This window comes from Ursus maritimus, unplaced genomic scaffold, assembly GCF_017311325.1.
Source record: "Ursus maritimus isolate PB19 unplaced genomic scaffold, ASM1731132v1 scaffold_15, whole genome shotgun sequence".
NCBI classification, from domain to species: Eukaryota; Metazoa; Chordata; class Mammalia; order Carnivora; family Ursidae; genus Ursus; species Ursus maritimus.
Genome location: NW_024423897.1, coordinates 19,875,916 through 19,899,293, shown reverse-complemented (window position 1 = coordinate 19,899,293; position 23,378 = coordinate 19,875,916). Strand labels below are relative to the sequence as shown.

The 23,378-nt window shown below is 42.0% G+C and overlaps 1 protein-coding gene across 4 annotated transcripts in view; it reads left to right on the top strand.

Annotated features, from left to right (window-relative positions):
- Nucleotides 1-23,378, top strand: part of GRIA1 (glutamate ionotropic receptor AMPA type subunit 1) — a 294,487-nt gene that overhangs the window by 142,060 nt on the left and 129,049 nt on the right. For 3 of the 4 annotated variants that reach the window (XM_040630384.1, XM_008692468.1, XM_008692469.1), the window contains exons 3-5: nucleotides 10,417-10,656; nucleotides 14,345-14,529; nucleotides 19,357-19,410. In XM_040630384.1, the coding sequence (XP_040486318.1) occupies nucleotides 10,417-10,656; nucleotides 14,345-14,529; nucleotides 19,357-19,410 (479 nt within the window). The remainder of the gene's footprint in view (nucleotides 1-10,416; nucleotides 10,657-14,344; nucleotides 14,530-19,356; nucleotides 19,411-23,378) is intronic. The other variant, XM_008692470.1, reaches the window with a different exon arrangement.

The following is a 23,378-nucleotide window of genomic DNA, read 5'->3' as shown; positions in this document are numbered from 1 at the left end:
GGCACAAGCCATGGAGTGGAACAGACCTGGATTCATATCCCAGCTCTGTCACTTACCACACGAGTGATTTGTAGAAGATTAATTAATCTCCCTGAACTTCAGCTTCCTCATGCATGAATTAGGAAAAAAAATTACTAGGATGCTGTGAGGAGTGAATGATAAAATGCAGATGAAGTGCCTAGAACAGAATTGGACACAGTAAATACTCAGTAGGTGACATAACTATACCAATAAGAAGAATAGTATTTTTCTTAAGTAGTGCCAGCCACCCAGAATACATAGTTAGTGGGAAGTTTCCAGTATACTAACATCATGTGAGGTAGGAGGCTCTACCTGTGACTGGTGATACCCTTGACTCCAGGTTATGTACATTTGAAGCACATGTAAATTAAAAAGACCTTAAACAATGAGTCATGGAACACTACATCAAAAACTAAGGATGTACTGTATGGTGACTAACATAACATAATAAAAAATAAAAAAAAAAAAGACGACTTTAAAGTGGAGTTGGTCACACAGTTATATATTAGGAGACTTTTCTCTAGGCCAGAAGGCCCTCAAGACCAAGTACCTTTTTAGCACTAATAATCTATGATCCTATGATTGTTCTTGGATTAAGTGATGGGTCAAGGAGGAAAGCACACATTATATGTGTCATTATAGGAAATATCTCTGAAAGATCCTCTTTCCATAACACTACATGGGTACATAGTAATGCTAAGCAGTTTGCTATGCAGGGTGAAAATGCCCTCATTTTTAATCCATTTGACATCCTAAGGGTTGAGTTATGTAATGGGATGTAAACCTTTTTGCCTAGGGAGCACTGGCTAAGGAGACTGGGTGTTGTGGGTGGAATACATTAAGGTTGGCTTGGTTCTGGATGCCAGCCTAAGAGCACAGCTCTCATTCTCTGTTGGCCTAAGATAACAGGGAGAAATAGAGTTCAGTGGGCTGGAGCATGGCAGTGGGAAGGGTGTATTATATATCCTACAAGCTCATGGTTGCTAGATGGTCAGCCTAATTTAGAAGACTGTGAGACAAGTAATATCACCAAGCATTTATATTTATGCCCTACCCAACTCTGTCTAGGGTACTGCTCATTGTACCTATCAAGAAAAATGATGAAGGAGGGCCTCTACCTTCAAGGGAATTTGTACTTCAGTTGTGGGTGAAAACATATAAAGTCAGTTGATAATATGAAAGAAAAATAGTGAGTCCAAACCAATGCAAGTGAAGTCTTGGAGCAAGATGACATCAGTTGTCAAGAATAGTATCAATTGATTAATTTGGTAAATGACTTACATTTACATTCTTTCATTTACTTATGTGCCAAAAATATTGTATAGTCATTGTGTGATACCATCTAGGGATTGTGAAGAATAATAGAAGCTTTATGAGGGCAGAGGTATCATCTGTCTTATCCACCACTCTATTTCACAGTATCTAACCCATCGAAAACAGGTAACAATAACTGAATTTTATACAGGTCCTTACTTAACCTTGGTGTTTAGATGTATATGACATTTATGGAGCGCCTAACGTAGTCTTGGACTTCGACTTATAAAATAACAGCAAATAGAAATTCAGTAGACATCTGTTGGTCTGCTATGCCCACCATCCATCTCCTCTCTGTTCACAACACCCTCATTTCCCTTTGGCTGCCATCTTGGTAAGATAGTTAGCTAGTTGCTCTGCCTTCCCTTGACCAAGGGGTGATCCAGGCCCTGAGCATGGCCAGTCTTGAACTGTATAGAGCAGTTATCACAAATGGCTAGACAGTAGGGACACTGAAGAGACTGTTCATGAAACCCCAGATTCTAAAACTTCTGCAATTCTAACTTCTCTAAAGCCCAGGGGGGTTTGTTTGTTTTTTGTTTGTTTGTTTTTTAGCTGTGGGTCCATCATATCCTTAGAGCAAACTTCTTTTTAACTTACATTAGCCTGTGTTGATTTCTGTTCTTGCAATCAAAGAACTTAAACTAATAAAGCATGAGAGATAGATAAAAATTGATAAGATACACAAATTTTTATGGACATTTAAAAGAAGGATAGAGACCTTTAGATGAGAGCTAGGAATGGGGAGGCATACGAGCTTCATGGAGGAAGTAGCATTTAAGCTAAACCTTTAAAGAAGGGAAAAGATTTGGAGAGGAAAAAGGCAGGAGGCAGGAGGGCTTTTTAGGGTCGAGCAAGAGCAGGAATGAATGGCCCGGAACCTAAAGCCAGCCTAGAAACATCCAAGAAACAGCAGCATCTATACTAGAGCCCTGTGAACTCAATGATTATCCATTTGAGGTCCCATCACACCTAAGTCAGAAGCTGTTCCCTTTCCCATTTTCCACTGAGTCGGAACCCCTTTACCCTCCACTGTGTCTCTCCTCCATTGACTTGTGCTTTAAGATGTTAGAACTGAAAGGTCTGGTAAGATCAGGTAGTACTGACCTCAGGCCAAGGTGAAGCTCTAGAGCTCTACAGGTACCCAAGTCACACACGAGGTACCATAATCCTTGGAGGAGCATTAAGTTTACTCAGAGAGTTATAGAATGTTTCTCTTCATGCTCATCTCTACTGCTTTCCTCCTTTCTCCTATGCTACATCCACACTGGCCTTCATTCTGTTTCTGAAACTCACCAATCTTTTCCTGAGCCTTAATTAAGAGTCTTTGTACTTTTGGTCCTTTTTCTGCCTGAAACTATTTCCCTGGCCCTTTGCCTGGCCAGCTTCTTCTTACGGTTCATTTCTCAGCTCCTGTGTTCGTGCCATAAAGAGGGTCTCCCTGACCATCTTATCTAAAGTTTCCCTGCCAGTGGCTCTCACAAATCATGCCATTTTCTTCAAACGTTTACTGTGTCCAAAGTGATGTTATTGATTGTATATAATTTCTCCCCACTCTGTAGAATCGAAGCTTCATGATAGCAGGGCCTTGTCTCCTTATCCAGTGTTGTATCCCCTGGGTACCATCTTGCTGCCTACCATGTACTACATGCTCAGTAAACATTTATTGGATGAGTGGATGGTGGAAAGATAGAAGAAAGATGGGGAGAAAGAAGAGAACATTCTCATCTGTAGAACTACACATCTCCAATGAGTATTAAAGTTTTATTAGAGGTCTTTTACCAAACAAACAAACAAACGAAAGTTTGAGAAACATTGATTCAGTGTGAACTCCATGGCTCACGTGGGGAAATTGCACCCAGGGAGGGAGAGGGGCTTATTCATAGTCCCAGATTTGCTTCTTTGCAGGTACTTTTCCAAAACCGTATCAGAAACCTGAAGAGTCAGTCTGTTTGTCCTGTCCCCTGCCCCTGGTTTCATGTGTCAACTACAAGATGGGTCTAATTCTAGGACCAGGGGTCCCAGCCTTTACCTAATTCTTATCCTCATATACAGTGACACATCTCATTGGCTTTCAACGCTTGGTAATTAACACTCGTGTTTCCTAACAAATACAGCAATCTGAGCAGGGAGGATGGCTCCTCTTCTGCATCTCCATTTGCTGCCATGTCCCAGCTGGGCTCCAGGGCCAGCATGAAGAGAGTCCCCAGGAAGCTTAGGTGAATCCAAAGCCAAAGTAAAATGCAATATTGACATGAGACACAGAGACTTAACTTCTCAAGGCCTGGCAAGGCCCTTGGCAATGGGGTCCCTACCACCCTCCAACTCTGTGCCACATCCCTACCCTGGCTTTTCTGGAGCTTCTCTAAGGTCCCCTCCTCTCTCTCTCAGCTCTTCGGATAAACTGGTTCCTCTCCCTGGATGTTGACACCAGGTGCTTAGTACCATACCTGGCCGGTAGTAAGTGCTCAGTAAACACTGGCCATAATAGTTGCTATGACCATTTTTTCTATGGTTGAACCCCTTATTACTCTTTCAAATATCCTTCCCTTCCCTTGATGTAGAACTTTGTGAACTCCTGTGCAAGCTACATGAAGACAGAAAGCACACCTGTCTTGTATCATCACTGTATCCCAGTTTTCTGGTAATATTAGTTTCTGGTGCTCAATAAATATGTGTTGAATTTAGCAAATGGACGATAAGGTTTTATCTAGTAAATAACAGGGAAGCTCTGGACATATCTCAGAATCCTAAATAACTGTGATGTTGTTTAGAGGGGATGGGGACAATTTATATTTATTATGGTAATTCATGGCACATCAGTATTAGATCTTGGATGCAAGACAGTATAAGGGGATGGAGGGGCATTCTTACTGGCCTCTGAGTGACAGAAATAAAACACATTTGACATCACAAGGTTAGAGTTGGGTCAAGAATGCCATTCTCACCGATAAAGATAGTATTATTCAGGGAGGAGGATGAATACCTAAAGGTCCCCCACCCCGCTACTCACACTTTCTATCTCCCTCCCCCCAAAGGAAACTGTCCTATCATCTCATTATCCACTATTTACAATGAGGCTGCCACATTTCCAGGGACTGAAGCCAGGAGCAAGGAGAAATGTCGGTGTGAGAAGCCTTAAATGAAGTGACAATAAAAAGGAGTTGCTGATACAGGAGTTCCCTCCCTGGGAGAGAGCTGTCAGGGCGATGCCCAGGGCTGGGGGATTTATTGATACTAAGTGGATGGTGCCCTAAGAAGGAGTGATTATCAGAGGTTTGAGTGAACCAAGGATGGACTCAGGCAGCCTGCACTGTGCGTGGGTTTTCCTGCCCTTGCCAGTCCTGCCCTCCTACCTCCCCAGGAGGGAATTCCTGGCCTCTTTTTTCACTCGCTCTGATTGTTGGACACATTCTGCTACTCATTCTCTTGGAGGCAGAGACCTCTGAATCTGACACTTTGGCCGGGTTCCCTGAACACGCTGTGTCTTCTTTCTTTGCCAGGTCTTTGCGAAGGCTGTTCTTTCTACCTGAAATAAATAAATGTGTGTGTATATATATATATGTATATGTATGTATATGTGTGTGTATATATATATATATATATATATATAAAATCTTTTTAATTGGATATAGTTGACACACACTGTTAACATTATTTTTAGGTGTGCAACATAGTGATTCAACTTCTCTGTACATTCTATCTCACCACAAGTGTAGATTCCATCTGTCACCCTACAACACTGCTGCAATGCCACTGACTATTCCCTATGCTCTGCCTCCCCTCCCCAAATGCCCTTCATATATGCGCAATGGCACCATGCCCCCTCTCTTGGCTGATTCCTGCTTATCTGTCAGCATCCATGCTAGCACGTCCTCTTGGAAGCCTTCTTTGAGGTCCCCAAAGGCTGGAGTTAGGTGTCCCTGCCTAAGGCTTGAACTCATCCCTGCCACAGTGCTTACACTGAAGTGTTGCCACCTGCTTAGTTGTCGGGCCCTCCCACGGTCAAGGTAATAGTCCTTGAGGTCAGGGCTTGTCTCGTACGCCAGTGCATCTCCACTGCCTAATGAGCGGTGGATGTTAGATGTCCAATGGTAGAGGGATGGGTGGATGGACAGACGGATGGAGAACAGATATGTGTATATATGCTTTTCCTGATTCGCAGAGTTGACAGGGAGAGGCATCGAGCACATCACCCAGTTTTGTTTTATTTTAATATCCATAGACCCTCGTGTAGTAATGCACCTTTATCTATGTTAGAGGAAGGCAGTGTGATATGAGAGGATTTTCTAGAAACTGAAGGTGACCTAGGTACCAAGACTGTTTTTTACCAAATTTTCTGGGGAAGGGGCAGCACATCACAGAGGTGAAGAGCTCCAGCCCTCTGATCAGACTGGTGGAGTCCAGATCTCAACTGGGCCTTGTACCGGTCCTGGGCCTCACTTTCCCCATTGCAACCTAAGTCAATGCAAGGGAATGTCCTTGTAAGTGCTCAAATGTCAGCACCTAATTATTACTGTCGGAGGCATTTTAGTCACCACCGTGGTCTTAAATAGAGGGTACCACACGCAGTCCAGTCTACTCTGATTCAACAACAGAGTGAGTCTGAGAGAGAGCAGCCCCCGGCGGAGTTCTGATGCTGCTTCTGAAGGTTCCCACTTCTTCCTCCTGCTTGCTATACATGACCGTGCAGTCCCTACCTCCAGCCCCCTTTCCAATTTGCCTCCTCTCACCTACTCTCGACCACGTAACCAGCTCATACAGCAGGTTAAAATTGTGTCTTACATATAAAACTCAAGACTGGTTGCATCTACATTTAGTGCTAGGAGTTTGCTACAATCAGATCCAAGAAGTGAGAGCCTATACCTGCTTCTGGGGGTTGCTAAAAGTTTGACCAGCAAATAACTATAGTGTTGTCAATTGGTAAACACGTTTGAGTGAATTAGACTAGAATCTAGGATGTTGGAGCCTGAAGGGATGTTACCTATTACAGAGTTCAAACCATCATTTTACAGATGGGAAAAATGAAGCCCAGGGAAAACGTGGGATTTGCTCAAGGGCACATAACTGCTACATTACGATAAAACCAAAAAGAATCCTCTGGATATTCTGGCATCTAGTTTAGTACTTTTTTTTTTTTTTACAAGACCACCTTATCTCTTCTGATTGAATATTTACTATGACAGAGTCAAAGAAATGCCTTACACCTACTAAATGTATTTCTCAATATTTAACCAGTGACGGCAATCTCCACAGTCCTTGGGCTGCAGAGTGCCCCCCCCCTTTCTCTGTCTCTGCATGTCTCCCTGTCTGTCTCTCTGTTTGTCTCTGTCTCTTCCCCCCCCCCCCCCCCCACCACACACACACACTGTGGCTGCTCCTGCTTGGTCAAAATGAGGAGCTAGTTTGAAGGTCAGATGGCAAGCAATTCTGAGGATCAGGGTCCACTCAAGTAAATCCAGGCCAAGCTACCTCCAAGTCATGCTCTTTTAGGGAGCAATGGGTAAATGTACCCTCTTAGCCTTAGAGGATAAAGAACTCAGTTTAAGGGAAGATAAATTTGAAAAGGGAAAATAAGGAGATCATTTGAGAGGGAAAAATTCCTGGCCTCTTGTGTGTCTAAGGATTTGATCAAGTGCACCTACTCTACTTCTTACACTTCCATCTCCTCCTTTCCTCCTTTGCTTCTAAATTCTAGCAAGAAACACCAGCCATGAGGGCCCCAGAGGCCCAGCTAAAGGTGTGAAATCAAGTGGATGACATGAGGGAATAGATCTGGAATATAAGATTCATATCCCACAGGATAATATTTCATTGCACCAGAGGGAGAAGAAATCCTAAAAATACCATACAGAGCATATTATAATATTTTAACGGGTTTATGTGCTCCCTCTATACACTTCACTCAGTACGATGGATTGTGCTTTTTGACAAATCTATATTTAACATAGGGTGAATAATATACAATGTATGCTTCCTGGTGGAGAAATCCATATTTATGGAAATCTTGATTCTGGCAATTACAATAGATATTTAAAGACAGTGCCTATTGTCTGCTGTGAACAGATAGAATGTCCTCATTAGGGTGAAAGAGAAAACAGTCTGAGTGGGAAAGGATAAATAGCTACTTTAGAGAAGCAGGGGGTCCAGGATGACCCAGCAGTCATCTCTGTCTGGGTCGAGCTCCCCCTCATACCCTACTGTGGGTCATGTGGACCCTCTTATTAAGCATTTATCATTCATTCTTTAACAAATACTTATTAAGCCCTACCATGTCCCAGGCACTATGCTAGCTTTGGGGCACAAGTGAGACCCCTGTTTTCAGGGATTAACATTGACCCAAGCAGCCACAGATACAAACAAGCAAAAAAAAATAAGAAAAAAGAAATGATTTCAGATATTAAGAAAGTCTGAGAAATAAGACAGGGTGATGTGATAGAAAGGCAGGTGTGGGGAGGCTGGAGTCACTACTGAGAAGAGGTGATGAAGGAAGTCCCTTCTAGGGGGTGGGATTTGAGCTGAGATACAACTGCAGAAAAGGAGTGATGCGATGAGCACTGGGTGTTATCTGCAACTGATGAATTAGTGAACTCTACATCTGAAACTAAGGATGTACTATATGTTGGCTAATTGAATTTAAACTAAAAAAAAAAAAAGAAAAGAAAAAAAGGAGTGATCTTTGCAAACAGGTGAGGGAAGAGCTATAGGAGGAGGAAGGGAGCTGCCTCAGAGTCTCAGGGCAGAGTGAGCTCAGAGCCCCCAAAGAACAGCTACCAAGGCCCATGTGACCAGAGCAGGGAGCAAGGAGAGGGGTGTAAAGTGGGAGGGGCCTGAGGGGCTGGTTATTCGAGCTCTGAGTTATGGTCAGGTGCTTCCTATGTGCAGTGAAAAACCTCAAAACTTTTGAGAGCTTTTGCACAAGGAAGGAAAATTGTGTTTTGTTTGTCTTGTTTTGTTTTTGCTTTTGTTAATTAAAAAGATCCCTCTTGCTTCTGGCTGGAGAAGGGATTTCACTGCTAAAAACCATATGCCACAAGCCTAGGGTCCATGAGAACCACCATCAGTTACTGGGAGGACTGTGGAGTGGATTAAGTGCAGACATTCCATGAGGTTCTGGTCTCAAAGAGTCATCAGTCAGTGGACTGGGCATCTAGAGAGGTCATGAGTGTCTAGTAACTGCAGGTATGCAAGCAAATGTTAATGAACCAGCCCGGTTTCCTGTAGACAGTATGCTGATTTCAGTGGGAATCAGACAGGTGACTTGCACAGTTCGGTTGCAGTCCTTAAGCCCATTAGCTCTAGGGACTGAATGGGAACTGAGACTCACAGTAGACAACTGAGTACTGGTGGTTAGTTGCATTCTTTAGTGCAGCATGGCCCAGAGGATCTTCAATAACATGTTAAAAGTATTTGCCAACAAAGGATCCTGGGGATGTACAGACTTGACAAAATCTGGGTGAAAGTTGAACAGGATTCCTCACAACCTTTTATGTAACTAGTGTGCAGTATGAACCTCCAAGATGCGGACGACAAGATATACAACATTTCCCAAATCTATTTGACCAAAGAAGTCTTTTCTTTTTTAAGGAGCATTTTGCAGGACTAATGTTTCATGGAACACATTTGGGCGATGCTTATATAGGGTAATTTGGGACCCCCACATACAAGGAAATGTGGGACCCCCACATACATGGAAGCAGGTGATGTGCTAAAGAGAGCAGAGGATCTAAGAGGATCTACTAGCTTTATTCATCTTAAAAAAAAAACAGTAAAGCAAAGTCACAGGGTTGTGATGAGAACTGAATAGTCTAACATATGTGAAAGGACTGCAAAGTACCTGAAAATACTGTTACTGTTATGAGGATGACTCATCTCACCGTCCATATGAGCAGGGTAATTTCAGGCATTGGAGTTGGCTTTAGGATTGGTCACCTACTTCACTGGGGCAAAGACAATGAACCCTCTTCCTGTATCACATATTAAAATGAGTTTAGTAGCTGACTGACCTGGGGTTTGGCCCTATGACTTTGGTTTTTTAATACTATATTCTAACCAGCATGTAATAAACCATAAACCAGAATTGGTAACTGCAATGGGATCTTACAAAATGGCTCCCATGGGGATGTTTATACAGCTAAACTATTACTATGTCTGATACACTGGGGGACCTGAAAAATCAGCTAGCAGGATGTGCAAACACAAAGTGGACATTGGCAGAGAAATGTATACTGAAAGCTAAGAGTAGACTGAGAAAATCAACACTTTTTTTTTTTTTTTTTGGTCCGAAGCCTTCTCTTCCAGGAAGCATTCCCTGATTAAATCCATGCCAACTCATATCTCTCCAGGATTTTGCACCCCTCAACCCATAAGCATTGTCCATGTGTCAATCAGACTGTTTATCTATAATCATGGAACCTCTAGACTGGAAGAAAATTCAGAGAACACTTAATTTAGCCAAATTCAGGGAGGCAGGAATTTGTGCTACAATCACCCAAACACAACACTTATTTTGTGTATCAGCAGCAAGATGGCAAACCTCTTTCTTCCTGTAACAACTTTTAATGCTTTGCCTTAAAGTGATGGGCAGTGTCATGGAAAGATGACTGGATTGGGGTTAAGATGTCTACCTAACTCAGATATGCCCTAGCTGTGCCATCTTAGACATGTTCATTAACTTTCTGAGCCTCAGTTTCTCCCTTTGAAAAATGACACATTTGTCCCTCTTCTATATTAAGAAGGTTGTTGCACAGATAAAGTAAGAGAACATATGAAAATGGTTTGTGTATATTTATAATTAGTAAGCATGATAACATCTGGCATAGAATTGGCACCTCCTAAATATTATATCAAACGGATGGTTGGGTGGGATACACAGATAGGTAAAATGGATGGACAGTTGGATTAGACTGGTAAGTTGGAAGGATGGATGGAGAGATTGGTTGGATGAGTAGACGGCCAGATGATAGATGAATGGAAGGATGATAAGTTGGGATGGATGAACTAGTGGACGGAATAGTTTTGGAGCCATCTGCCAGCTTCCTTGCAGCATCTTCTATTAATCCTTCTCTTCTCCTCCTCCAGTCTGTTCCCAGTTCTCCAAAGGAGTCTACGCCATCTTTGGGTTTTATGAACGGAGAACTGTCAACATGCTGACCTCCTTCTGTGGGGCCCTCCATGTCTGCTTCATTACACCGAGCTTTCCTGTTGACACCTCCAATCAGTTTGTCCTTCAGCTGCGCCCTGAGCTGCAGGATGCTCTTATCAGCATCATCGACCATTACAAGTGGCAGAAATTTGTCTACATTTATGATGCCGACCGGGGTAAGCCATGGGTTAGGGGAGGGAGACTGTTGAGAGATGGAGAGAAAATTGCCAGCAGGAAGGAGAATGCTGCCTCCCTGCCTCATTGAAAAGCATGGGGGGAATGATCCAGAAATGCTTTATTTCTATGGTCTGATTTCTTGGTGGCTAATCTCCAACTCACAGTGTGGAAACACATCCTTTGAGAGAGTAATCCTCTTAACGCACTATGTCACTCTACAGCTCACCAAGCTTCCATGGCTCCTGAGTCCAGACTCAAAGCCCTAGGGCCTCCTTTGAATGGCTCATGGCTCACGGTGTTGTTGTCAGGAGCACAGATTCTAGAGTCAGACAGACCTGGATCCAAATTCTATGTCTTGTCCTTTCCAGCTGTTTGTCTTTGGGCACGTTCTTTCTGCCTCAGTTTGACCGTTTACATTGGGGCTAAGATTTTCTATGCCTTCATTCCCTCATCTCTATAATAAGATAAACCTAATCTCTACCTCCTAAAGTTGCTGTGAGATTGAATGAGGTGACTAGAAAGTTCCTTCTAGCGCGTGGGACATAAGTGCGCCGAGTCCTCCGTATCATCATCGTCACCATCATCATCACCTCTTCCTGCCCTTCTAATTGTGCTTCCACGACATTTTGAATTTTATATCACATTTTCCAAATGTTTCCTTTGCTTTTTTCTTCTCTGCATCTTTCCTCACACTGTTCTTCTTTTCTGGAATGCACTTGCTTTCCCAAATCTACATATGTGAATCGTTCCTTCCTTTTGCAGCTGCTCAAACACCACTTTCTCTATTCCCTAATCCTGAAATGGGAACTATCCTCTTTTTTCTAATGCCTGTGGTGGTTGTACTGTACTCTGCTACCTTTTGTTTGAATACTAAATAGTCATCAGAACTTAGTCATTATTAGTGTAAATAAATAAATGGATTATGCACAGTCTAGAAACTGAGGCAGGAAGGCCTAATTCTTGCAGGAAGACCTAGAATACTTGTGAGATCAATTTTGGGGGGCAGTGTCAAATGGCATTATTCAATGAGGAGGAGACAGCAGGAGAGACCAGAAACCCTCTGCTTTTTTCAATTTTCCCTCCCCTCTCCTTATTTTGAGGATTTCCCTTCTCAAACAGCAGCTAGTGTGAGGATTATACCTGCAGAAGGGCTTTTTCAGGACAGCTTTACAAACTCATACTGAAGTTTGAGCCCTGGAAGTGGCAAACCTACTTCCCAGAACCCAGAAAAATATAACTTTGATTATAGAGAAACACCTTTGGGGTTGGCAGAAATACCCATGCTCTTAAAGGACTCTGTCTGTCTCAGAAATCTGAGCTCAGAGCTCTGCCATTTGCTAGTTATCTGACCTTGGGCCAATGACTAAATGTTTCAGAGCCTCAATTTTCATATCTGTGGTTCAATGGGGATAATAATGATATGTACCTCAGAGAATTAAGTAAATTGAAAACAAGAAAGCTAGTAGAATAGTGCCAGACACATAGTAAACTTTCAGCCAGTGTGAGGCATAAGCACACCAAATAGCTTGCACTGAAAAAGAAACAAAGATAAGGAGGCATACTTCTCCAAAGAAGACCTACAAATGGCCAACAGACACATGAAAAAATGCTCCACATCACTTGGCATCAGGGGTATACAAATCAAAACCACAACAAGATACCACCTCACATCAGTCAGAATGGCTAAAATTAACAAGACAGGGAACAACAAGTATTGAAGAGGATCTGGAGAAATGGGAAGCCTCTTACACTGTAGGTGGGAATGCAAGCTGGTGCAGCCACTCTGGGAAACAGTATGGAGGTTCCTCAAAAAGTTGAAAATTGAGCTACCCTATGACCCAGCAATTGCACTACTGGGTAGTTACCTCAAAGATACAGATGTAGTGAAAAGAAGGGGCACCTGCACCCCAGTATTCATAGCAGCAATGTCCGCAATAGCCAAACTGTAGAAGGAGCCGAGATGTCCTTCAGCAGATGAATGGATAAAGAAGATGGGGTTCATATACACAATGGAATATTACTCAGCCATCAGAAAGGATGAATACCTACCATTTACATCAACATGGAAGGAACTGGAGGGTATTATGCTAAGTGAAATCAGTCAATCAAAGAAAGACAGTTATCATACGGTTTCACTCATATGTGAAGTATAAGTAATAGCACAGAGAATCATAGGGGAAGGGAGGGAAAATTGAATGAGAAGAAATCAGAGAGAGAAACAAACCATGAGAGACTCTTGACTCCGGGAAACTAATGGAGGGTTGTGGAAAGGAAGGTGGTGATGGGCATTAAGAAGAGCATGTGATGTGATGAGCACTGGGTGTTATGTGTGACTAATTAATCATTAAACACTACATCAAAAACTAATGATGTACTATATGTTGGCTAATTGAATTTAAATAAATGTTTTTAAAAGGAAAAAAAGGCATAAAAAGCATCAATCTAGAGATGATTCTTAAGGCCAGACATCATGTTGGCCACTGTGGGAGGGAATAGTAGGGTTACAAGGAGACAAATGATATATGTACAAAAGATTGATTAATAATGCAAGACTGAAACAACCATCTGAAGTAAGCAGAAAAATGACCTCCATCTTCCCCCCAAAGATGTCTCTGTTCTGAGAATTTTTGGAACCTGTAAATGTGTTAAATTCAATGGCAAGAGGGATTAAGGTTACACATGGAATATACGTTGCTAATCCACTGACTTTAGAGAGATTATTTTGGATTATTTATTTGGGCCCAAAGTAATCACAGGGGTTCTCAAAGGTGGAGGCAGAAGAGCCAGCGTCAGAGGGTGATATGTGAAAGACTTGACCAGTCACCGCTGGTTTTGAATTCGGAAGGGGCCATAAACCAAGGAATGCAAGGAGCCTGTAGAAGTTGGAAAGGCAAGAAAATCTTCTCCCCTAGAACTTCTAGAGAGCAACACAGCCCCACCAACACACTGATTTTAGCTCAAGGAGATCAAACTGACCTGTGGCAATATAAGATGATAAATGTGTTGTTTTAGACCAATGAGTTTGTGGTGATTTGTTACCACAGCAGTAGGAAACTGAGATACCATTCATGTCTCAAAGGTGAAACAAAGCTGCGTTGAGTAATGGGCTCCTCTATTACTTAACTATAAATCAGAAGAGAATAATTTAATTCAATATACATTGATTGAATACCTACTATGTAAAAGGCAAAGTATTGGGTACTGAACATTCATGAATTTGACAGTTATTAGGTGCCTATTTAGATGTCAGGTTGGCATATTTAATATGCAGCTACTAAATGCCCAATAATATTTATAAAACCCTTACCACGCATTCTTATTTAATCCTCATGATGACCCTATGAGGTAGGCGTTATTAACACCACCGTTTTACCAATAAAGAAACTCAAGTTTGAAGAAACTAAGTAGTATGTATAAGGTCACTTAACCAATATGTTGTAGCATCAGGATTTGAGCCTTTGGTTATATTTTTAATCACGAACACTACTTCCTGCTAAGTTCTGGAAGTAGAAGCACAAAAGAGACCCACTGCCTGCCTTCAGCGAGCTCTATCTTGCACGGTGGGAGAAAGTTGAGCTGAGCATGGTGGAGGAGTGGTAGGGGAGACAAGGGAGGTGGGTGCCGAGTGGGGGCAGGGTGGTACCTGCGTATCCTGATTGCCACTTCTCCATCTTACCCAATTTCCAGGTCTGTCCGTCCTGCAGAAAGTCCTGGACACAGCTGCTGAGAAGAACTGGCAGGTGACAGCAGTCAACATTTTGACCACCACAGAGGAGGGATACCGGATGCTCTTTCAGGACCTGGAAAAGAAAAAGGAGCGGCTAGTGGTGGTGGACTGTGAATCAGAACGCCTCAATGCCATCTTGGGCCAGGTAATGCATGTAGCAAAGGCTCAGAATGGGTGAGGGCAGTGGTTCAAGAGGGAGCCGAATGGCCTTTTGCCTTAGATGTTACAAAGAGAGATCTCGACTAGATGACAAGGTGACTTCTTCCCCACCTTCTTAATTTATACATTTTAATTCTGAATTTTTATAAAATAGCACAAGCAATGGGAGACTGGACTTAGGGCTTCAAATGGTTCTCAGATCAGTTGACCAAAAACTTACCTCCAGTGTTTCCCTTTATGGTGAAAAAAGCAGATTGCATTGCATTTTAGAGTTTGTGAAATACTATCACATGGGGAACATAGACTGTAGAGCCAGATTCCTGGGTTCAGCTCTGGGTTCTGTCACTCACTGGTCTAGCAATTGGCATCTCCTCCATCCGGCCCACTGCCCCGTTTTAAGAGTGTAGGGAAGCAGCAAGCACCTCTCTACTGTTTCCTTGAATACACTCATGTGTCTGAGAAATCCACTGATTGTACATTCTGTGAAAGGGCACTGTAACCTCAACAGTTTTTAGCTAGAGGTCTCTAAGCCATGGTTCTTCCCGTTCTCAGAATGATAACATGTACCCACTTCACAAGTAGCAGGCCTTTGTGTTGCCTTTTTGATAAACGTATCCATGTGAACTAGCAAGAAAGATTTGGCAATCGTTCTTTAACAGTGCTATATAATTACAGATGGTAGTTTTAGGTACTTGACAATATGACAAAGCTTGTTGATGGCCTTTCGAGACCCTGGGACCCCCACCAGGAATCTCGCCACCAGCTCAGCAACTACTCGGAGCCCTCAGAAACAGAAAGGGGAGATTTTGAAAATCAGGGATTGCTTAAGGCATTAATATGTGTTCTACCCCCCAAAGTATGGATCTGGCCTCCCCTCTTGGAAAGAGAAACCAGCAAAAATTGTTTCCATGAGATGGGGATTCTCTGGGCCGGACTCAAAAGATCTGAATGATAGTTAAACATGGCAGGATAGGGTCATGGTTAAGAACAGAGACCCTGCTGTCTGTGAGTTAAACCTCAGCTCTACTACCTCTGTGATCTTGGGCCAGGTTTTTAGTCTTTCTATGTCTCAGATTCCTGATCTGTGAAATGGGCATAATAATAATTATGGCTTTCTTCAGAGGACTCCTATGAGAGTTAAAAGAATCTATTCATGTAAAGCACTCAGAACAGAGCCTGCCCCACAGCAAGTGATATATGTAAGCCCTTGCCTTGCCTAGTTTGCTATTTATAGCACCACCTAGTACTATCTTCTTGAGTCATTTTGTGCATAAGTGTCCTCATCTGTAAAATAGGAATGATGGCCCCTGTTCTACAAAGCTGAGAAAAAGATTGGATGAGATAGCAGTTGGAAACAGTACTGAATGATAATTAGGTATTCTTAATAGACTGGTGACTTGTCCTTTGTTGTTCTGTAGTAAAGACAGTAGCCAGTGCTACCATTTTCTGAGTGCTTGCCATGTACCAGACACCATGCCAAGTCGTTCCCAGGCATCACGCTGCCTCATCTTCACATCAACGCTATAAAACCACTTCTGTCATTTCCCCTAATTTATAAATGAAGAAACAAGGAACTGTACTTGCCTGGGATTTCACAGCTAACATGTAAGAAAAGCAGGAAGTCAAACTCATCTTAGTCTGGCTGCGGGGCCCAACCTCCCTAAGAATGTAACTTTTCAGCCTCTGCTGTCTCTAGCCACTGCCTCTGTCAAAAGACAAACTTATGATTTGTAAGGAAGTGACCTGTGTGTATGGGCATTTTAGATTGTAGTATATTAACTCTTTTAACTGTTGGATTCTTCTATTCTGAAAAGCAAGACCAAAGAGCTGCATGGATCTTACACATCACTTGATTTACCACCTGCATTCACATTTTACAGATGGGGCAACTGACGGTCACGTTGATTGATTTGCCTTTGGTTCAGACAACTAGTTGGTAACAGTGATGAGTCTCAAATTTACATCTAATGGCTTACAGTCTGACATCTTGACATCATTCTAAACAATCAAACCCTTGAATTGAGATCTTTTCAGTCTAATACAAACGTCCTGCCTAACCTAAGGAGGGAAATGGTAATTCTTAATTCCAGGTAGGGTATTGCCTGTCTCTGTGTCCAGCCCCCCAACTAGAATACTGGCATTATGAAGGCAAGGATTTTTGCTTTATTTTCTTCTTTGTGATATCCACAGTGCCTTGAACAGTGCTTGGTACCCTGTAGGTATTCAATAAATATTTTTTGAGTGCCTGGAAAGAATAGGGAATCAATGAAGGCTCTAGGAAAGATCCCAAATAGTTCTGAATATTTACAGGTAGTCACTGGCTGGATAAGAGCCATTAAGCTGGAAAGAAGGGCATGTAGGGAGGCCCAGAGGACACGTGAGGGCTGGGGTTCATAGGTTGGCTTAGCAAGGTAGGTGGAGGATGCTACATGTCTACCGGGAGACAGTGACAGTCACATAATTAAGACTACTCTTGGAAACCATTCTGAAGACTTTGGGGTTTATTCCAATAGGGAGTGGAGAGTCAGTAAAGGTTTGTGAGCAAGGAATAGGGTTATTAGAATATAATGCTTTGTCAATGTATTAGACACCAAATTATATAGTACAGTCATTAAGTTCAGAATGAGTTAGAGATGAGAAAGACCAGGATTAGGCCATCCATCACATCACTCTGCTTTACTGTCTTCATAGTGCTTCTCACTTGCTGAAATCTTGTTCACTTATCTGTTTATATATTTACCATCTGTCTCTCAAGTAAAATGCCAGTTCAGCTTAGGGAGGGCATGAGGACCTTGCCTCACATGGTCACAGGTTTTCCCCCAGCACACAGCATAGCACTCAGCATATCGTCTCTGTTCAATAAATATCTGTTGCATTAACTAATCAGAGAAGGTTTTACAGAGTAGTTGGGATTTGAGCTCAGCCATAAAAGGTTATACATAATCAGAGAGAATGGAAAAGGACATTCCAGACACAAAGATTATGAATTAAAGCAGTCCAGTGGAAATGAGCTTTGAAGGAATAGGGTGAGCCAGGCTATGGGCTCCACGTGAAATCGTACAATGCCTTTACAACACCTCTCTCAGTTTGTAACCCTGGGGCATTCACCTCTTCATCTGTTTAGTGTGGGTCTCATCCCAGAAAGTGGGACCTCCAAGGAGGCAAGGACCATGCATGTCTCACTTCCCACTATAGCCACAGCACGGTGCTCAGTAGAAAGTAAGCACTAAACAAATGTTTGTGAAAAGAGGGAAGAAAGAACAATGGTTTGGTAGGTGAAAAAAATGGGTGGGAAGGTTGGCATTATACTGAACCGTATGAAATGGCTAATTTTTATCAACCAAAAGTCATCAATGTTTCTTATGTTTCAATCTGTAATTTCATCTTGCAGAGACTGTTCTTATCCATTGCCTAAATGTGGTAGGTTTTGAAAGATCTCTTATTTGCTGTTTTGTGCTTATTAGAAGCTGAATAGGTTTGGGTAAAGGTATCTTATTATTGAAAGGGCAGCAAACCGTTTGACAAGAAGATGGAAAAGTAATGGAGAATTATTAATAAAACTATCATCCCAATAGTATTTGAGCTCCGTGGCCTGGAATTTCACAGTCTAACCACTGTTTCAGAGCATTCATTGTGTGTGCTTGCATTTAATTATTCCCTACATAAAAAAAATATGTGAGCCGCTCTGCACATACATCCAATTAAGTAGATGTCTGAATGTGGATTTTAATAACCTTGAAAATTTATTCAGTTAGACAAGAAGCCCAAGTGCTTCTCATGTTTTATGCCTTCTTGTAAGAGTGCAGGAGAGGCACTGAGCAGAATGTACTAACCCCAATTTCATGATTAAAAAATAAAGAAATAGATCAAGTTAACTTGCAGGCTGAGCTAGGGGTAACCCAACGCCCATGCTCTTAGCTGTTTCTTGGGTGGTGTGGCTGGCTGCCTGAGCAAACCTCTGGACAATTCATTCCACAAATATTTTTCCTGCCCACAATGATTACAAAAGTCTGCACAATGAGGATGGAGGGGTTTGGGGGGACCCTGGCTCTTAATTATTAACCATAATTTGGTGTTACACATAAAGACTCACAACAGTCGGGTTCCTGTCTTGGCACTGCTGCAGGATCTGGGCAAATCATTTTCCGTCTCTAGGCCTGAACTTCCCATCTGTACAGTGGAAGGTTGGACCATCTGATCCTGACATTCCCTTCCAAGCTCCAGGTTGCATGGTCAGTTAATTCCTGGGTATCCAACTAGTTTCGGGAAGAAGGCACAACATTCAGGGAAAGAAGGAACTGGATCTGAATATGGTTCATGCAAGGAATTAAAGGCCAAGAACCTACCCATCTGACCATCCACCCACACCTATCCATCCATCCAAACAGCAGATATTGTCATGACAATGTCAGGGAATTCAACACAACTTAAGATTCACACCAGGAAAGAATCTATCCAGGGAAAGGCTTTATGGAAGAAGAAGTGAAAGAGCATTTCATCTGAATTTGGGAGGTTATGATAATACTCTTCTACCCCTAGTATCAGACAAAACTGATTTCAAGTCTTGCATCTGCCACTTAATAGCTGGATAACCTTAGGGAGCGTAGTTAATCTCTCCATACCTCAATTCCTCATCTGTAAAATGAGGGTATCCATAATGCCACCATCACTGAATGGTTATAATATTGTAGTTTGAATACTTAGGATAGGACAGGGCACATTGTAAGCACTCAGTGTTAGTAGCTATTATTATTGCTGTTGTAGCTTTAATTGCAAATCCGATTGATGAATCCCTTCCCATTGTGTTTTGTAGATCATAAAGCTGGAGAAGAACGGCATCGGCTACCACTACATCCTTGCAAATCTGGTGAGTACAGTGCATGGCTGGCATTCAGCTTATGCGTCTTTGCACATATGGGCTCTACCTTGCTTCTGGGGTCCCCAGCTAATGGGAACTGCATGGGTGGGAGGAGCAGTTGAGAGCTACAATGCTAACTTGCCTTTTCCCCTCCACAACCCCACTTGTCAAACCACGGCACACTGTTGGTAAACCTCTCATCTTCCGTTGAAGAGAGGGTCATCACAAGGGCAGATTGAGTCAGCTCTGCCCCTGGACAATAAGGACAAAACCGGCCCTCCTTCGAATAGATACAAGGTGTTTCCACCCCACTGTTCTGACCCTCTATTTTGACATCAGTGATAGTTTTACTGTTTATAAGTACAAAAATCACAATGATACTAGTGTTGACAGATCTTTAACCAGAAGCAGTTTTCCAACATGAACAATTTTATGTCAGTTTGGTTTTTATTCACTTTTCTATGTGGTATAGATTAAGCCTGTCGTCTTTAAAAAAAATGTTTCATTTTAATGTATTGGGAACTATTATTTTCAGTGTTGTGAAGATTTGAGTCATTAATAATTTTTATTCATATTAAATTTTACCTAATAACATGTGCCATTATGAGTTTTCTTTTGTGGTCATTATTTCTGGCAGTTCTGTATTCCCTGGATCATGTTTTGACCATCTGCCTTTTTTTATCGTGGAGTTTAGGTCTTCTAGAATTTTATCCAAAGCCAAATGTAATTTTATTTTGCCTTTAGTCCCATTGTTTACATTTTTTAAAGAGCTTCATGGTGATGTAGTTCATATACCATACTGTTCAAATATATAAAGTATACAATTCATTGCTTTTTAGTATAGTCACACAATAATGAAACCATTACCACAATCTAACTTTAAAATTTTTTCATCATCCCAAAAAAGAAATCCCATACCCATCAGCACTCACTCCCCATTGCTCTCCAAATCCCAGCCCCCCAACCCTAGGCACCTAGCAATCTCCTTTTTAAGTATTTGCATATTCTGGACATTGCATATAAGCAAAATCATACAATATGTGATTCTTTGTGACTGGCTTCTTTCTTGTAGCATCATGTTTTCAAAGTTCATCCATATTGTAGCATGTATGGTACTTCGCTCCTTTTCATTGCCAAGTAATATTCTATTATATGGCTATACTGCATTTTGTTTATCCATTCATTGGTTGATGAACATTTGGGTGGTTTTCACTTTTTAACTATTACAAATAAAGCTGCCAGGAACATTCAGGTACAAATTTTACTCTTGAGTATATACCTAGGAGTGGAATTGCTGGTTTATATGCTAACCCTGTGTTTAACTTCTTGAGGAACTCCAAAATTACTTTCCAAATAATAAGTTTTTATATTGATTAAAATATTTTAAGCAATAACACATTTTGCCAATGTTACAGCTTGGGCAGTTATCGGTTTTCCCCAATGGTAGCTTTTATACAAAGTTTGCCTATTATCCTGTCTTTGCAATTTTCTGTTTCCATGAAGATGTGATTTTTAAATTTTTATTTATAAAAAAGGGTATCATGTTAGTTTTAGGCATGTTATTTGGTGTTGATAATTTCTCTGAGTAGCATTAATAATTAACGGAACAAAAGATTGCTATCTTCTACTTATTTTTGGAACAAAGGTCATTAATAGGACAAAGGCACAGGGTCTGGCTGTATATAAGGTCAAAATTGCAAGATCAAAAAATGGGACCAAAACATCCTGCCTAATCCTTCAGTTCTATTACTCTTTCTGATCCAATCCCCCTTCTTAAACCGGTCCCTGCCTGAACCTTCTTTCCCTTCAAAGCTTCCTTGTCTTGGCTGTCCCAATATTTCAGGCTCAGGACCAGAAATGAGAAAGGCTCATTGAAATAGGTTAATTTAGCCCCATATGTTAATATCTAAATATGTCACATTTCTCAAAGGTATTTGCCTTTTAAATGGCAGGTAGCTCTCCAGAGACTTTTAGGGAACAAGAGCCTCACCCAAAAAAAAAAAAAAAAAAAAATGGAAAGATAGAATTTTTGCGTCTTGTAATGAAGCAAACTCGACATCCCTCGAATCCCAGCTCCTTAGTGCTAGAAGGGACTTCGGAAATCAATGTCACCTAAGTCTCCTTTGCTTGTAGAGAAGCAAAACCAGCAAGGTGAAGTGGCCGGGGGCACACAGCAAGTCAGAGATAGAGCTAGGCCTAGCACCAAGGTTAGTAGGCAGCATCCAATGCCGTATGTACTGTTCTAGCCTGCCTCTCTGTACAGACTGCGAGCACCCTGCTGCTTGAGAATACACAGAACATCTGTGGGGGCATGCATAATCACCTCTCTAGGGTAAGATAGAAATTACGTATCAGTGGCCTTGGAGTCACCAAAAGACCCCAGATAATTAAATTGCCAGCCTCCATCTGTTGCCAAGTGACCCCTTGGTCACAGCATCACCGAGTCAGCCCCTTGGGCTTCTGTATCCTTCTGATCTGCATTCTTCTTCTTCTGACCTAATGAGCTCTCAAATCCTTACAACTGCCAGCTAATAGGATGCAAATTGCATATACCATCCAAATACAAAAGACTTGCATGTTCCAATAGATTAGTTGATAATTAGGCTTCAAATTACTAATTAATTCAGTTTGAAACATAGGCGAGTATGTGGTGTGTGTTTTTCTTCCCCCTTCAGAGAAATAACGCAATTTATAAGATGATAATTTTTAGAAATTCCGCCACATAATTAGCCTGCTCCTGCATGGAACTGACCCCCTCCTTCAGAGTGTTTGTGATTAGGGTGTAATTATAGAGTTAGAAACCAAGGAAGCTTTTGAAAGGTTTAACAAAAGGAGGGAGCTACACACAGTTCTTTCTGCACAAGAGAAATGCAATGCACAAGCTTCGGAGTGGCCAACAGCATTTTTCTAAAAGATTGCTTTGGAGGGATTCAAAGAGCCAGCTTTGGGGGGTTGCTGGAAGAGAGGAGGGAAGGAGACTGTGGGTCAGAGAGGAGAGCTTTATGGACAGGGAGTAAAAGCAACCATGAACCCTCCCCGCCCTCCCAGCCCCCTCTTTGTCCAGATACCACCCTTAGCCAGCTCTGTGATCTTGGGCAACACTCCAGCCCTCAGTTTCCTTATCCAAACAACTGGGAATGACAGTGCCTGATCTGCATACTTACAGCATCACCGGGAAGATGAAAGATGTTGCTGAATGTCACCACGTTTGGGAAAGTTAAACACTGTTCAGCATAGGTGGGGGATTCTTACTACATATACTAAATCTGCCTATCTGTACATCACATATTGTGTGTGTATATGCATATATATACACACACACATACATATATATGCTTATTTACGTATTCATATTCTATATACAATAGGATAGATGTATATTTATATTTCTGTAGCACTGGTATGTCCATAAAGTATACTTGAACCTTGCAGAAATTGGAGAGTTATACCATTCTTTCTTTTTCTCTTATCTTTAAAGACAGAGTGTGAACGGTGGTGGGGGACGGGGAGGGCAGTCAGAGGGTGAGAGAGAATCCCAAGCAGGCTCCACGCCCAGCACAGAGCCCAACACGGGTCTTGATCTCATGACCCCAAGACCATGACCCGAGCCAAAATCAAGAATAGGATGCTCAACTGACTGAGCCACCCAGGTGCCCCTATACCATTATTTCTTAAAGAAGCACCGAGGCCCTGGAACCCACCAGAGGGCCAGACGATCCAAGCTGGCTATCCATCCTCCTCCAAACCCCAGTACTGACTTCATGTTCATTCCCTACTCTGACTTTGTGATTAAAGCAGACATCTACCAGTCAGGGCCCTCCAGAGTTATAGCTCTTATCTTTGTGACAAATAAGCAACAAATCTTAGACCAAACTAGTATTTCTCAAAACAGAGGGCCTGTGGACCCCTACAATGCATGTGCAGAGTTACTTTTGGGAAACACTAAGCTAATAGTTAAATGCTTCAGTGTCACTAGA